The 16,471-nt window shown below is 34.5% G+C and overlaps 1 protein-coding gene across 3 annotated transcripts in view; it reads right to left on the bottom strand.

Annotated features, from left to right (window-relative positions):
* LOC118200168 (beta-1,4-N-acetylgalactosaminyltransferase bre-4-like) overlaps positions 1-16,471 on the bottom strand; it is a 594,620-nt gene that overhangs the window by 127,619 nt on the left and 450,530 nt on the right. For all 3 annotated transcript variants that reach the window (XM_085827333.1, XM_085827335.1, XM_085827334.1), the window contains one exon: positions 15,688-15,929. In XM_085827333.1, the coding sequence (XP_085683459.1) occupies positions 15,688-15,929 (242 nt within the window). The remainder of the gene's footprint in view (positions 1-15,687; positions 15,930-16,471) is intronic.

Below are 16,471 nucleotides of genomic sequence, written 5' to 3'. Positions count from 1 at the left end.
TAGATTTATTCGTAGACAAAGCGTAGTTATGCTACTTTTATTCAAGACTCGTGATACCTCTTCTTTACAGTTTCTTTTCCATCTAGGAAAGAGTTTCGTATTATAAAGTAAAATTTCCATGGTTTGAATTTGCAGGGCCTAGACATTTTCTCCTCCTTTTAGCGCTTTAAGTTTTTTTTGCCATAGAAGTTTTCTTAGACATATAAGCGTCTATATTATAAACGAAGTTTATGTTGTTTTACAAATATATTTCTACAATCGATTAACTGCGGTTTTTTTCGGAGAATGATAAAATCTGCAAATATAAACCAACGATCTAACATGGTCATAAATAATTCAAAACCGTTGTGGTTTTGAGAAAAGGTATTTCATTGATACTCAGACTGCTGATACTCATAATTTTTCCATCTCAAAAGCATTTATTTCTGATGCACTGAAAGTATATCCAAGACAGATATTGTTATTTGTATTAATTATACGTAGTAGCAAAAGCAGAAAACCAAACCAAGTGTATTTAATGCTATAACGCAGATTTTGAAAAACGTTTTCAAGCAAAAAGCAGTTAAAAAGTCACTAATCATCAACAAAAATTTGTGTTAAGTAACACTGTCAGGACTTGGGTTTCCCTTGATTTGCTTTGGAAACATGAATGATCCTGAATAGGAACAGGGAGCTTACTCAAGCTATGTTCAAGAAGGTGTGAAGTAGACAGCACAAGCAGGAAGGGTATACGAAACCCTTTATTTTCAATACTTTACAGGTATTTCCGAACTTCGGAATACAGAGACCAACCACTTGTGGTCTGAGCGTAAGAATATAAAAACTACTAACTAAAACTCTAACTAAAAGCGAACTTTGAATTAGTATACAAATGCCTAGCACTAAGACTGGCCTTTATTTAAAAAAAAAAGGTACGTATGTAGTACGCCGAGCTGGTCAAACTACGATACGTCTGCAATTATCAAGAGGGCTAAACCTCTGGCCTTAAAGGCAACCAGAAACCGATTGAAAACTCGTAAAACTACAGTGGCAAGCGGCTTGCTTCCTAAAACCACTTATCTCTCTCTCTTGGCAAAAAGCCACACCTTAAGTACTTGGGCGTTAGCAAGAAAATTTGCATAAACAAGTTAAAGCATTTAATTCTGGCCGGGAGTAGAAAATAAGAAGTGATAGTACAGTTTTAAAATAAAATAAACGTTAGTAAAACTTAGGATCCTTACAACTGACTATGTATTATAATTGAGCAGTTAAACTTAGAAAAATTAGGAAATTACACACTGCATTCAGTTTAAAAATGCCATGTCATAGCTTTGGTTTATTTAATTATGAAAAAGAACGCAAGGGCTACCTACCTAAGGGAAGGGATGCTTTCTTAGAGGCCTTTCGAAGGGAAACTGGCTTGTACGCATGTTACACATGAGAAAAACCACAAAACGCCATGCAGTCAATCCCTTCGCCTAGAATCGAACCTAAGTCAGAACTACCGGTGTTCAACAAATTTTCCGCTCGTCATAACTTGAGCAAGATCGACAAGAAAGGAGAAGAGACATACAACATTCTTTATGTATTAAGTGATCTGGAAAAAGGTGATGTATATCGAATGCTTCGTAGTAAAAGAATGTGATGCCAGGGCCTGAATGTCTTTATACGGTGATGCGATGTTTTGTAACTTGGTATACATTAGCTTGCAATTTAAATTAGTTATCCCTGACATTCTCAAACGGTGTGCAAATCATGTTAATGAACGTTAGTTTATTATAACAGAGACTAAAATGAATAACTTACTCTTTTTGCTTTAATGCCCGAGATCCGAGTCACAGATGGTAACCGACGGTTTTTCGGTCTAAAAAAGTACTTGAAGTCTAACTTTACTAGCAGGAAAACGAAGATTTTAACTTACAGAAGCTTAATCTGACCCATTCTCACATACTCTGCTGATCCCTGGCCAATGACAGAAAAAGCTAAAAGTATCATTTCTGTATTTGAAAGAAGTATTTTGAGAAGTATTTTTGGTGGCATAAAATGTAACAATATCTGGAGATGAAGAACTAACTCTGAACTCTATAAATCCTTTAAATAAATAGATATAGTAAAATATATAAGGATTCAGAGAATTAAAGGGGCAGGAACCTGCACAGAATGGATGAAAATCGAGTAACTAGAAAGATCTTCTCGGCCAGACCATTTCAGCACCCGAAAAAGAGGGAGACCTAAACATAGGTAGCCCGACTGTTTGGAAACAGACTTAGGAATTTTAAAAATAACCAAGTGGATGTCCATGGCCATGGATAGAAGAGCTTGGAATACGATTCTGAGGAAGGCAAGAGCCTATTCTGGGCTGTCTGGCCATTGAAGAAGAAGAAAATGAATAATTATACAAATTTCACTAACAGAAGCTGTCTACATACTCAGTAACAGAGCCCCAAAATCATGCGAATCGGAAGGTAAACCTTCAGAATCAGTAACCTGTTGGACCACTGGTTATTTAGAAGCATGTCAAAAGCAACGCGTAGTAGAAGAGGCTATTAGAGTGCCTCAAAATGCCTTTTAGGAATTTTGGAATCGGTTTCTGGGAATGGGAAACATTTGGTTAAGAACAGGAAAAGGTTGAAACAATACAAAATCAGGACCCGGTTGTCTAACACTAACAGCCACAACAAACCACAGTATAAAGAATACTTGTTTGGAATAGCACCTTCAGAGAGTTATTGGCAACAGTGCTTCAGTTCACACTGTTTGAAGCCTTCTGCATAATTGTGGTTTTTATGCTCGCAGATGTATGGTGTGTGTTTTTATACCAGTGGGCCACCATTCTGTCCGCTGTACTCATCTAAAATGGACATAAAAGAAAGAGAGGAATGCTCGTTTCCACTTGAAAGTTCAACTTGACTACAGGTTGCTAATGACATAGCATTAGAAATACTTCTACATTTGTGAACGATGTGGTCCGATTTTGAGGAGGCAGATAATGTTCTTGGCAGGTACCTCTTTTAATAAGCCTACCTACTTTCAGCATTAGTAATGAATACAATGTCCCAATAACATAACTTAGATGAAACGTTAGCCTACAGGACCATGATAAACGGATGATTCAATGATATATGGATGAAATAATCAGGCATTTTGCGGTTTCTTAAGCATCAGCAAGTGAGGATAAATTCTTTGTCGTGGATAAATGCGCCAGAAAACAAAAACTCAGAATTGTTCCAGTCCCCTCTCAAAAATCTGTTTTTCTAATGCACTGGAAATGTCTCAAAGATAAATTTGGTAAACGTTTACAATTGGGTACTCCTTGTTTTCTTGGCGATTCTTTTTTGACGCCAAGATCGGTGCCAGGGAGGCACAATTTGAAGATGGCCTCTACACAAACCGAAATAAGAAGTCAAGGACTTGCACAAACTCGGTGTCCACGTATACATCTAATTTTACTTAAAAAAATCAGAGAATTGCACAAACTCGACATTGCGCATTGCATTGACTTTGTCCATGTACACATCGATCTATTTTCACTTAAAAAAGCCAGGAAGCTAAAACCAAGCTTAAACTATCATGGTAACTAAAAATGGACTTTCATCACCAAAATTGAACAAAATCTGTCACCAGACAGCTAGACGAGTGTATTTAATATTGTAACACACAATATAACAAATGGTGAAAAGATTCAGCAATCAAAATTTCTATCAAATAACACGCTTGTTTATTACAGACAATTTTTTTTCAACTAATGAATCCATCGAATGGATTGCCAGTATATTCTGTAAACATGAACCCCATCAAACATATTTGGGGCAACCTAGGGTAAAAGATTTTCCTTCTTTTTTCATACCCAGAAACAGTTTAGCATTTAAAAAACCCATCTTCAGCAGAAGAAACATAGGATATTCTAAACAGTTCTTGTCAACCTCATTAAGTTCATTCCTCATAAGTATACAAATTGCTGTTTGTCAGGGAAATCTACATCTCTTATTAAAACGCGATTTATATCCAAGGAATCACTCACAGTTTTTATGGTTTTCAATTTCCATCAACAGGGGAGGAAAAAAAATCTGAAAGCTTTTAGATTTTACATTACGCCCAATAAGGGGTCTCTTTAACGTTTTGTGTGTTACCTTTATTTATTAAATATCATGTTCTTTGCACTTAAGCCATAAAATTCAATTTAACAGCAATATCGCAAAAAATTTTTAAATGAGAAAGCTTTAGAATTTCGGATACACAGTCTCACGCGCTGGAGATAATTTTTTTTTTCCCGTGCAGTGTTGCCATTGCTCGCTTTCAAATCGTTGATTTTGTTAATCAAAAATTCGTTAAAGTGTTACAAAATATGTAATCGATAATAAAACAAATTTCAAATTCCAAATTCGGGCTTCTAGATGCCCATATTCGGTGGAAGATTACGTTATTCAGAATTGGATGTCTTTAGGTACCGTTGTTTTATCCCAATGCGAGAAACATACATACATTTATGGAGATTCTTCTTTATTTAATTTATTTAAATATAACACAGGGAGATAATATTTGGTGGCAACAATTTGAAACGCTAACCGAAATTTATAATGAACCGAAGCAAAATGCCAAAATGGAATTAACATCACTTCTGGGCAATTTTCTCCTTTGGGAATAAAACTTAATTATTCCTTGTTTCGTGAGTAATTTTCTTTTCTCACTCCATAAAAACCTTTAAACTATATTTAAGATAATGAAGCGTTTCTTAATCCCCAGTTTATTTTCAAAATCATAATATCCTCTAACTATTTCGAACAGTTTATTAACAAATATCTGCTCATAATCCTCGATAAAAAATACAACAACCTTTTAACCTAGTATTATCACCTCAAGATTACAGTCAATTAAAAGGTGGCTGAGTGCGTAAAACAAAAGAACACGAGTGCTTCGAAGCAAGATCTATTCGTCATAAGCTAAATGCATAAGGTTTTCATGATGCTGCTAAGTGTAACCCACTCATGACTCTTTCTTTATAAAGCACAAAGCACTCATGATGGTAGTTTTTCGTACAAGCAAAAGACTCTTCTGTGTTTTTGCATAATTAACTAATTCTGGTAGTGCAGTAACTTCACCGGCCGTAAACAAACATGAATATTTCATTGTTTGAGCACATAGAGTGCTTTCAGCTTGATTGTTCGTGGTGTCATGTGACAGCCGCAGAGAACAATGGATCACTCTTTACATTAGCAAAACTCCAATGAACATCGGCTTCGCTCATGCTGCCATCTATCGGCGAACATTGCCAGTATCAATATAACAGTGCTCCATAACATCAGCTCTGAGCATACGCAGATGAAAGTACTAAACAAGTCGTAACACAAGAACACCTGCGCATTAGTTCCGCCTTCCAAGAGCAATAATAAATTCAATTTCCTCCCCCCTTCGCTTGTTTGCTTATTTGATGTGGTTGCATATATAAGAAAGAGCAAATAAATGAGCAACGAAGAATGAATGCTGGAAAAATACAGGGTAAAAAAGTTTTAGTATTTAGAGGAAAACCTAATTTACACAAAATTCTTTTGATCCAAAGTAAACACTATTTCATATAAAACTAACAAGCAAAGCACTTTTAATTTATTACGATACTAGAGGTAAAATGTAACAAGTATACTGATAACGAAACTTTAAAAACAAATCCTATGATAAAAAACATAGTCTTTTCTTACAAGTAGAAAAATAAATTCTGTACATTAAAACGAGTTAGAGATTACTTTAATAATTTAATTAGCAATAATTTTAATTCAGTAATAATTTTAAGTGTTTACTATTAATTTGCATTTGTTAACACTCTATTTTCCATTACACAGCGCCAAATATTCCCCTAGCGGTGACTTTTGGAACTAATTTTTTTCGTGGAATCCTTCGTCCCCCGTTTTGCTTAATCTTCCTACAAAATGTGGCGTCATTCTCGCAAAGAGATCGCGCTACAGAACACTTTGAGCACTGCCAGTTTAATTATGGCCACCCGGTACATCAAATTTTATATACAATATAAAGGTAAAATGTTCAGGTAAAACAAATGGGTTATAAAGAAGGTCAAGATTCTTGATTTGGGAATTGAACACCTTGCATCTTAAAAGGAATAGGACTTGTCTTATAATTATGCAACAAATCCTATCAAATTTTTAAATGTTTAAGTTATTGTTCTGAAACTATTTTCAGAGATCAGAAGAGTTCCCATGTAAAATTAAACTAGAAATAACTACTTTTAAGTATAATAAAATCTACCACTTTCTTGTCACAGCTCCAATTATTCTGGGGTATAGTGTTCAAATCCATAAAATAGCATGAATGTTTATAAATGTATAATGCCTTATCTGCAAGAGGGAACTTATAATATTGTCGAACCGAAAATCTTCTCGAGAGGTTGATGGTAAGAGAAGAGGCATATGAGATCTTCGGACTTGTTTCCCGGAAGATTTTATGCTAATATTGGTATGGAGCTTCGCAACGCATACTTTCACTTCACAGTGCCCAAGGCATAATCCAACAACACCCTTCCTTCTTTGCCTCCGTAAAATTCACGAAATTTATCCGACTGTAGGTTAATATCAGGTAGATTAATAAAAAAAACATTTTTTTTCTGCTAAAATAATCGCTTATGTGCTTTATCTGATTAAAAATTATAAGCACTGATTTTTTTTAACGGAGCAACTAGCATGAATGTTTGAATGCTTTGGAGACAAGATTAATAATGATTAAAGCTTATCTTTAATTAGATTAAAGCTTATCTTTATATGAGAAGTAGAAATGAGTTTCCTTCTAGAATTAAATAAGCAAATCTGCATTTTAATGTTCAGAAAAAATGTAAAACATATTTCTTGTGAATAATGATTAAAACAAAAAGAAACTTAAAAACTGAAACCATTTATTATAACATGAGTTTTCTTTAGTTATAATATTACCATGCATACGAAAAGGCTGTTCACAGAATGTTACATTTCGCTAAATTAATAATTTGAAATGCGAGAAGTAATGTAAATGATACTAATCAACATTTTGAAAAATTAAGGTGAACTTATTGAAAATAGTTTTGTAAAACAAACATTTGCTAGCAGTAAAGTTTATCTCGAGAATACAATTTTAAGCAAATGCATTCAAAGCCTATAATGAATGAAATTCTGTTAAAGTAAATATTGGAGTTCTTTTGTAGACTATTGGCAAAATGAGTTATTAGAAAAACAAATATTTACGATAGAAAAGCTTTTCTAAGAAATATATGTTGGTAATATTCAAGAAACTATTGCCATTTTGGATTAAGTTTAGAATTTTCAAAAATTTAGCAAATATGGCTTAAATGTGTTCAAAGATAACATAATGAAATCACAAGAAAGGCCAAAATATTAAAACTCTTATCAAATAAAGTGTATTTTATTATTTATGCTAAGAAAAGAATGTATTTGATGCCTTTGTTGAAGCAAAATTTATCTTGATAACGTTTGTGTGAAATGCTGGAAAGAGTAAGATAATAGTCCAGCGTAAAATTCCAAAAGAATTCACATTACTCAGCATTCGAATTTATTCACGAAGACCCGCAGGCTTGAATGAAACTTTTTAATTCGTCCATAAACTTTTAGTTGAATTACGATTAGATAATAACGCCCATTCATGGGTGGAAAGGCTTTTATAGTCATTTGATTCCTACGTGCGGAAGATAAGATGCATTATTCTGCTTAAAGATGCTAACATTAGTGGAAGAAGATCTTGGTGAAGGAATGATTCCAAAGATGTGCAGCTAAGAGATCTAGCTTGTTAAGATCTACGTGAGAAAGAGAGTTTCGAATAATTTTCGTAATTAAACATTTCCTAATTTGTCAAACCACTTCCATTTCCTTACATCTCAACCTTGACATGACTGGTCTACAAGTACACAGCACATGCTTTCTTCAATTACTGACATATACTTGAAATTGTAGTTCAATTTCATTGCACAGTGAACAATACGTTTTATTCTTTCGTGGTCTAGTTTGGATGGCTAACAGCAATAAAAACGCTGAAAAGTGGTACTTCTACTCTGGTTCCCATTCCAGCGAATGGACTAGCAGTATGAGATTTTGTCTGTCTTTCCCAGTGCATAATGTGAAAATAAGCTAGTTTCCTTTCAGATGTTTTATTCCGAAAACTTTACCTTTTAGACCCTAAAGGGGTTATCACTTCTATCGACAGTCCCTGCTAGACGGGACTGAGAAACGAGATTCTGGTAGCACGGGTTTAAACGGGAGGATTCCTAGAAAAAAGAGCCCCGCTGGAAGCGAAGTCTCGTGTTGCGGCTACGTGGAATTTTTTTCAAATCTCACCGAAAATGTCTCGGCTGAAGCTCTGTCCTGATCAGTCAATCAGACAAAAGTTCTGCTTCTGAAGGATCACGTGATCCTAATCTGAGCGATAATCGATTACTATTTGGCGTTCCAGTCTTTGTAGTAAGTGAAAATGGTAACCTAGTTACTTGGATTTCCTGGAAATGTGTGGTTCTGAGAATTGTCCCTTTCGATGTACAGTACCACGTAGCCGAAACGAAACATAATGTGATTGGGACTTTAAACAAATTGCCCTCCAGTGCTTTACTATAATCTAAATAATCTCAATATTAATCCAACAAATTCACTATAGGCTTTTGAACATTTTTCAAAGGGCTAGGACATAAATGTTCACACATTTGCTACTTTAAATGTGTCTCAAGAAGTTTCAGTAAATTATGGAGATTTAAAATTTATTCTTTAATATGGGTGTAGTGAACGTGTAGTGTGGCCTGATGCATAATAAAGTGATAGGACCTTTTTTTTTTTTTTTTTTTTTGCGGAGTAGTTTGTGACAATATGGATGGAACCTACCGCATCGAACTGCACTGAAAGGTCTGAAACTTTAAGAGGTTTTCTTTTATTTGGTAAAGATTTCCCATCATCTTGCTTTGTTGCTTTCCTGTGACTGATCAAAAGTGCACCATGATTTCACGGACGCACTGCATATCAATATTATTCTACTTATCGTCACAATGATTTTCAGCCTGTTCCATGTCGTAAAATAATACTGGTGATTTCATGCAGTGAATGTTTTTATTATGCCAATAAACTTCAGATGATGACCAACCGCGGAAATTTCAACCTTGAAAGAAAAGGTCAGACAGTGCCATATAAGTTGCACATGAAACTTGTGGAGCCATATTGTTTGAGCTTTTGGCCAAAGGTTCACGAGGAACAAAAGAGTTTGCAATATAGTTCTACAAAATTCACAGGTTGTTTTCCTCAATTAAACTCTTTTATGTCAATTTCTTTGCACAAACGCTGTAAAACACTCAAATAATATTCTTTGTCAACTGTTTACTGAAGGTAGAAATATATGACACACAACAGCAAAACAATGAAAGAGAACACTTGATATTAACTTAATCCCAAATATATATCCATGTTTCTTTTTCGATAATAGGGCATTGTTTCCAAAAAGTACTTTCTGGCCTCTTAAACTCATTGTTATCTTTGGAAACAAAAATTAACATCGTTGAAACAATTTGAGAAATGACTCATTGCAAGCTAAATGAATTTTTAAAACTGCTTGACAAGATCAAAATGATAAAAGAGTATGCTAAGTACTATTTTTAATTGTGAGATGATTATTGTGAAGTGTCATATCTCTATCTTAATACATGCTCTCATTAGTTGAAGTAGGTGGTTTCCCACAGCATGGTCTTGCATGGACGTTTTCTGTGTCATATACCACTCAAGCATTTGTTTTCATAAAGTATTACTATTTTAAAAAACCTTTCTCATTACTTCAGATATTTCTGCAGCAGAAATTCTATTCGGAAAAACAAATTAATTGTTTGTTGCCTGTTCTTTGTAGATTGCTGTCAGATGTCAATGAAAGTCACAACAACTTTTGAAAAAAAGTTTGCAAGAGTTTCATTTATTGCTCATATATATTTTAAATGAAGCTTTTTCTCTATTTTTGTTTTACTACAGTACAGTCTGTTACTTTTAAAGTACTTCCAAACTTTTCAACCTGATTTCATTTGCGATCGTAACACATGTCGTCATCGTTGCCCAACATTTATTTTTCTCACCTCATTTGCGTCAGTAGTTTTAGTTATCTTTAATCGTACGCCTTTCACAAAACGGAACGAGCCAACCGAAATTAAGTGAGAAAAAATAGTAACAGTTGTTGTTGTCGCCATGAGTATTAAGCAAGCCGTGCAAAAGATAAAATGATTCTGAAGTGCCCATTTTTAAAACAAAAAAAAGGTAGTAAAAGTTTGCACTTTCAATTTATACTAGACCTCTGTGCTGTCAGAATTTTAAAAGTAATTTTAATTTTAAAATTTAAAAAAATTACCAAGCAATCATTACCATTAAGTTTCATTGGTACTTTTCCATTTTGCCGTCGCAAGCGATAAATTTTTTCGCTTGCGACGGCAAAATGGAAAAATAATACAAGCGATGCCGAAAGGAATATCCTCTCTGGCAACCTTTTACGCCTCATTTTCAAAACAGGTCACAACCATTTCTTTTCAGATTGGTTGTTTCTCTCAATACTGGCAATCAATTACATAGAAGGTTTACCAGATAGTTCAATTTTATGCCCTAAGACCATTCGCGGTAATGAAGTCAATTACGATGCAATCACACCACTCACCCGAAGGCTAAGATATAGAAAAGGCAAAGACAAGGGTTAAATTCATCAATTCTAATGAGAATGCACTAGTAAAGTAATAAAGCACTATGGTTTTACATAATTTTCTGAATAAGCTATTCGTACGAATTGAAATAATTCTTGCATTTAAATTTGTATTCCAATTAAGATTTGACTTCAAATTATTGTCGATAATTACTGAGACAATTAGATTTTTGTAGAGTAGTTTACATGAAATGAGATCACTGAGGGTCACGTGATATAAAACGGCGAATCAGTATGTTGTACCATGAAAGCATAATAAATTCTTAAATTAATGTTTTTTTATAAAATTTTAAACGATATTAAAATGTTTACGCTTTCAAAATAAAAATTTCTTAGAACTAACATTTGGTAACATTTTTTTTTAAGTGCCTACTGTGTGTTGTCGCCAATAAAGTCTGCTTGGCGAGATTTGCACCGGCGAAACGGAAAAGTACCGTTTCATTACTATTCTCTTGAAATTTTTAATTTTATTAAATGAAATTTGTGTATTCCTATCTTATTTCAAAGCGAAAGGCAATTATTCGCATATCTGGTATTAACAGCAGGATGTAAAACATATATATTAAATATTTCATTTGCAATTTAAGAAGTATTGCGAGGATACCAGTTGCAAAATTAACAAAGAATGTTACTTAAAACATCTTATTTGCTGCTTCCGTAAAATATTTTGGTGTAACGATAGTATTTAAGCCACAAACGATTTCTGATGAAATTTCGATTTCTTCTCCTATGCAGCAACTTAAAAATTAAACGTCAAAGTATATATTTAATATCTTTTTAAAAAATCTGATGTGTACACCACATAACTTTCTATGGAATATTAAATTATAAGCATTTTTCCTGCATTTCATTTAAACTTATTTCCTCGAATTTCATGAGATAGATATTTCTCATTCAATTTATTCTGCTTTCACTTCGCGACAAGGCAAAAATACAAAAAAACTCAGAATAGCTTTATGAAAAACTTAACAGTATAAAAAAACGCAAACACCAAATACAGTTAAAACAATTACATTTTTTTTACAATTGAAATTAAGAGCTTCTACGCAAAAATAAGCAATTTTCCCAGCGGGCAAGAAGGCAGATTTTTCAGTGCACAAAACAAACGTTTAGTCTCACTCGGCAAACACACACTGAATGTGCAGACAGTGACTGAAATCACTATTCTGTTAAGTTTTAAATGAAAATAAAATGTGGCTGCTATGGCAAAAAAAATAATCAACTTAAACAACTGTTAAATTGCTGCATGCAGATTAATTAAAGGCATAAAAACTTTAATCGAAAGATAAGAACAACATATAGAAGAATAAAATAAAAATTGAGCTTACGCAGCCGAGTAACAGAGTGTGTGTATAGATATATTTATATAACCTTGGTGCCGCCGATTGTAACCAAAAAGGGAGTTGCACAACTATATGTTATAGCAGTCCTATGTCATAATAGTCATAAGAGTCATAATACAGGGAAGACCCAATCCTCCTAGTCCCACTGGACCATATGACCATAAAGGGTCGATCCCCTCAAGACCACAAAAGGAAAGAAGAGAGAAAAAGAAGCTAATTAACTAAAAATAATTGGAGGTTAATTAACGAACTAAAAATAAGGAAGAGACATACAAACAACGAAGCACAGCACGAAACATTCAAAATCCAAAAACAATCAAAAACCCCACGGGCAAACAGAGTGGCGGAAACTCTCAAGAAACATTCATTCACATGAATTTTCGGAACAGGCACAGGCGGTCCAAAGCCATCGAGGAATTCCCAATTTAAATAACCTGTAGAAGAAATAACAGAGTGGCGGAAACTCTCAAGAAACATTCATTCACATGAATTTTCGGAACAGGCACAGGCGGTCCAAAGCCATCGAGGAATTCCCAATTTAAATAACCTGTAGAAGAAATAACAGAGTGGCAGAAACTCTCAAGAAACATTCATTCACATGAATTTTCGGAACAGGCACAGGCGGTCCAAAGCCATCGAGGAATTCCCAATTTAAATAACCTGTAGAAGAAATAACAGAGTGGCGGAAACTCTCAAGAAACATTCATTCACATGAATTTTCGGAACAGGCACAGGCGGTCCAAAGGCATCGAGGAATTCCCAATTTAAATAACCTGTAGAAGAAATAACAGAGTGGCCGAAACTCTCAAGAAACATTCATTCACATGAATTTTCGGAACAGGCACAGGCGGTCCAAAGCCATCGAGGAATTCCCAATTTAAATAACCTGTAGAAGAAATAACAGAGTGGCGGAAACTCTCAAGAAACATTCATTCACATGAATTTTCGGAACAGGCACAGGCGGTCCAAAGCCATCGAGGAATTCCCAATTTAAATAACCTGTAGAAGAAATAACAGAGTGGCGGAAACTCTCAAGAAACATTCATTCACATGAATTTTCGGAACAGGCACAGGCGGTCCAAAGCCATCGAGGAATTCCCAATTTAAATAACCTGTAGAAGCAGTCCTATGTACAAAATTTCAACGTTCTGAGGCAATTAGTTTTTGACTTGTATTTACGTATGACTTCCATGTATATACGTAGGTATCTCGCATGGCGAGATGCATACATACATACATACGTACATACAAACGTCACGCAATATTTCTTCTGAATCCATCTTAAATCCTTTTGGCAACCAGTTTGGGGATTAAGAGTCATTTATTCTGTATTTACGTACAGATGTCACGCAAAAAAATTGTTAAATTGCATTCGATAAATGTGAAAATGGATATTTCCGTTGAAATATTATATCCGAAAATTTTCACGATTACAATACTTCCTTTGCTTGGTACTAGGAAGTAAAAATTTATTCCGTCTGAATTAATGAAGGAAATTATTCGTACAAAAATTATCAATATTCACAGAGTAAAATATTAAAAAATTTTAATTTATTCTATATACAAAATGACACAAGAGTCATTTAACATTTTTAGTAAATTTAGTACAAATATAGGGATTTTTAAAATTTCCTCATAAATCATAAAGAACAAAAACAGATATACCCATCAGTATCTGAGCGGTAAAATTGCTGAATACTGGTAGTGCGATCTAGGATCTTTTCCTGGCGACTGTATGATTGATTTCCGCAGTTTTCCCTTTGTGTAACGTATATACGAGACAGGTTTCCTTCAAAAATTCTTCCCGAAAGCATCATAGGCAAATAGCCCTTGAGTTTTTGCCTCAATTAATTAAACTAACCTAATAGAAGCAAACTTTGCTTTGTGAAAATAATCTTAAAAAATACAACTAGAATTATGAGATCTATAAAACTAAAGAAGTCTAATTCAAATAGAAAATTTTTGGTAATATTTCATAATTCTTTCCAATCCTAGTTCCTGGCTAATGTAAAAAGAACCCAATACATCACTACGCAATTATCAATTTTGCAATTAATAAGGAGGGTATTAAATAAAGTCTTTTTTAAACAAGTATTACGTATTAAATTAATTGACCTTGCCTTCAAAACCGAAAGAGCTTTTTTTTAAATGAAAAGTAAACACAATACAAGCACTCGGTGGATTAATTCGGTACCACCATTAATTTTTATTCCTATTTCTGCAACAACTTACTTCCAGCTTTAGATTACATTTCATTACACTTAGTGAACTGACACCGTACTGGATAATTAACAAGAGTTACAACTCTATTGTTTGCCGTAGGTTAACGTTGAACTAATAACAAGTGTAACTGACGACATAATTGATTACGGGAGCTTTGCTCCTGCCTTTGTCCTGCTAATTATATTAATAACGCGCCATACCGAATATTTTAATTCAATTAATATTCCTCGCTCCGCTGTGTGGTATTATGGCATCGAAACAAGCGAAAGTCACGTCTCGATGTTTTGCGAATAAGATGTTAACTAATATGAACAACAACACGGCTATTAATCAGAAACAGCATTGCAAGATTTTACGTTATCATTCCCCGGAATAAATTTATGCACAATATTAATCATCGAAACATGAGAGAAATTTCCATCTGGTAGCTTCTACATTGTATAATTGATTGATGATTTTGATGATACATGTGCATTGAATCTGTGTATAGATATATTAAATTCACGGTTGTCCAGATGGAAATGTGGTTAGTGACTCGTATAGAGACATTAGGAATTTTTGGAAGCAGGGAAGATGAAAAATGTGCAGCACGATCGCCGGGAATCGAAACTCTGGAATACGCGCCCAGCGTGCAGACCACCACACCACGAAGGCGGGATATATATACTCTCGCTTTTAAAGGGCGACTGGAATTTTAGGGGACCCAATGGTCAAATCCTGGGTGAGGACAATCATCATTCAACACCCTTTCAGTTCGGGCGCCACTCTAGAGACATTAGGTTATTTTTAGGAAGCAGGAGATTTGAAAAATTAGCAATGCCTTCGCCAGGAATCTGACCGCGGGCCTCTGGAGTACGAGCCCAGCATGCAGACCACTACACCACAAAGCTACGCGAAGAAGGAGGGAGAAATACCTATACTCCCCCTTTTAAAGGGCGACTGAGGATTTTTAGGGGTCCCAATCGCTAAATCCTGGGTGTGGAGAATCATCATTCTCCCTTTTAATTCGGGTGCCCTAGCCCGACAATTGGAGCAAATTTGGCAAGAAATACCGCAGAAGACCATCTGGGAGCTTTATCAGTCTATGCCACGCCGTGTGGTAGTTTACATCCAGGCTAGAGTTGGATCAACACCTTGTTGATCTCGTCACTTTGTAACTATGTAACTCTGAAATAAATCATTGAATTGTTCTGAAATTTGAATCATTTTCTATTCTGTACATAATCTTCCTATCCACCAATTTTTGTCTCCATCGGACAACTCCTTCTTGGGGCCTCGATTTTTTGTTATAGAGTGTACTATATTATAATATTACCATTCTTCAAATTCCAAAACTTGAATTTACCCTATAAACAAATATTTAAGTATCTTAAACACATTAATAAGATACTTGAGCAACATTGAAATATAACGTTAAACAAAGAGGCATTTAATTACAAAGACATACCTGTTCTACCACGTAAACTCTGTATTCTGTGAGCTGCCTCTGCAGTAATGGATGCAAAGTATGTAATAAAGTTGTAAGATGCTCCAACCTATCCCTATAAGGGATGATCACGGCTACCCTGTGACGAGGGGCACAATCTTTAGGCGTCCAGGACCCTCTACCCCTCATGTAAGGACTCCTCCTTAGTAGGTCATCGACCTCTGTGCGGTTGTGGATAGAAACGTCTACCTTCATTCGTCCAGCTGGAAAGAAACAAAAGTAACATTTAGTACAAAGATTTTGAATTTGCAAACAAAGTAACTATCACAAAATGTAAAGAGAAATATATACATCATGAATAAACTACTAGCTAACTACTAAATAATACTACTAAACTACTAAAGTACTAAATAACTACTAAAGTAAACTACTAAAGTAACTACTACTACTAAGAATAAACTACTAAAGTAACTACTAGCTAATACTGGCCCTCAGCCAGGTTCAAAATATGGATCCTCTTTTTGGTTATTCATTCTACACACGTTTTTTCCATTCATGGCTCATTTCCGTATAAAAGTACTTTTTACATACGGTACTTCGGTTAACCATTTTAATACTTTTTTATTTACATCTTTTAATATTCAAATGGCTGCTGCACCATGGAATTTGAATGTGATTTGCTTTATGTCTTTCATTTTTATTACTTTATTATAAATGACCAAATTCAGTCAGTCATATAGGTGCATGGTAAGCTGCATATATATTATAAGACTTTTTTTTAATAATGATAAGGAGCTTAATATAT

The sequence above is a fragment of the Stegodyphus dumicola genome, chromosome 11 (assembly GCF_044657685.1).
Source record: "Stegodyphus dumicola isolate Sdum_Otavi_A_Nest chromosome 11, ASM4465768v1".
Taxonomy (NCBI): Eukaryota; Metazoa; Arthropoda; class Arachnida; order Araneae; family Eresidae; genus Stegodyphus; species Stegodyphus dumicola.
The sequence above is the reverse complement of the archived record's forward strand: the minus strand, read 5'-3'. Positions and strand labels throughout refer to the sequence as shown.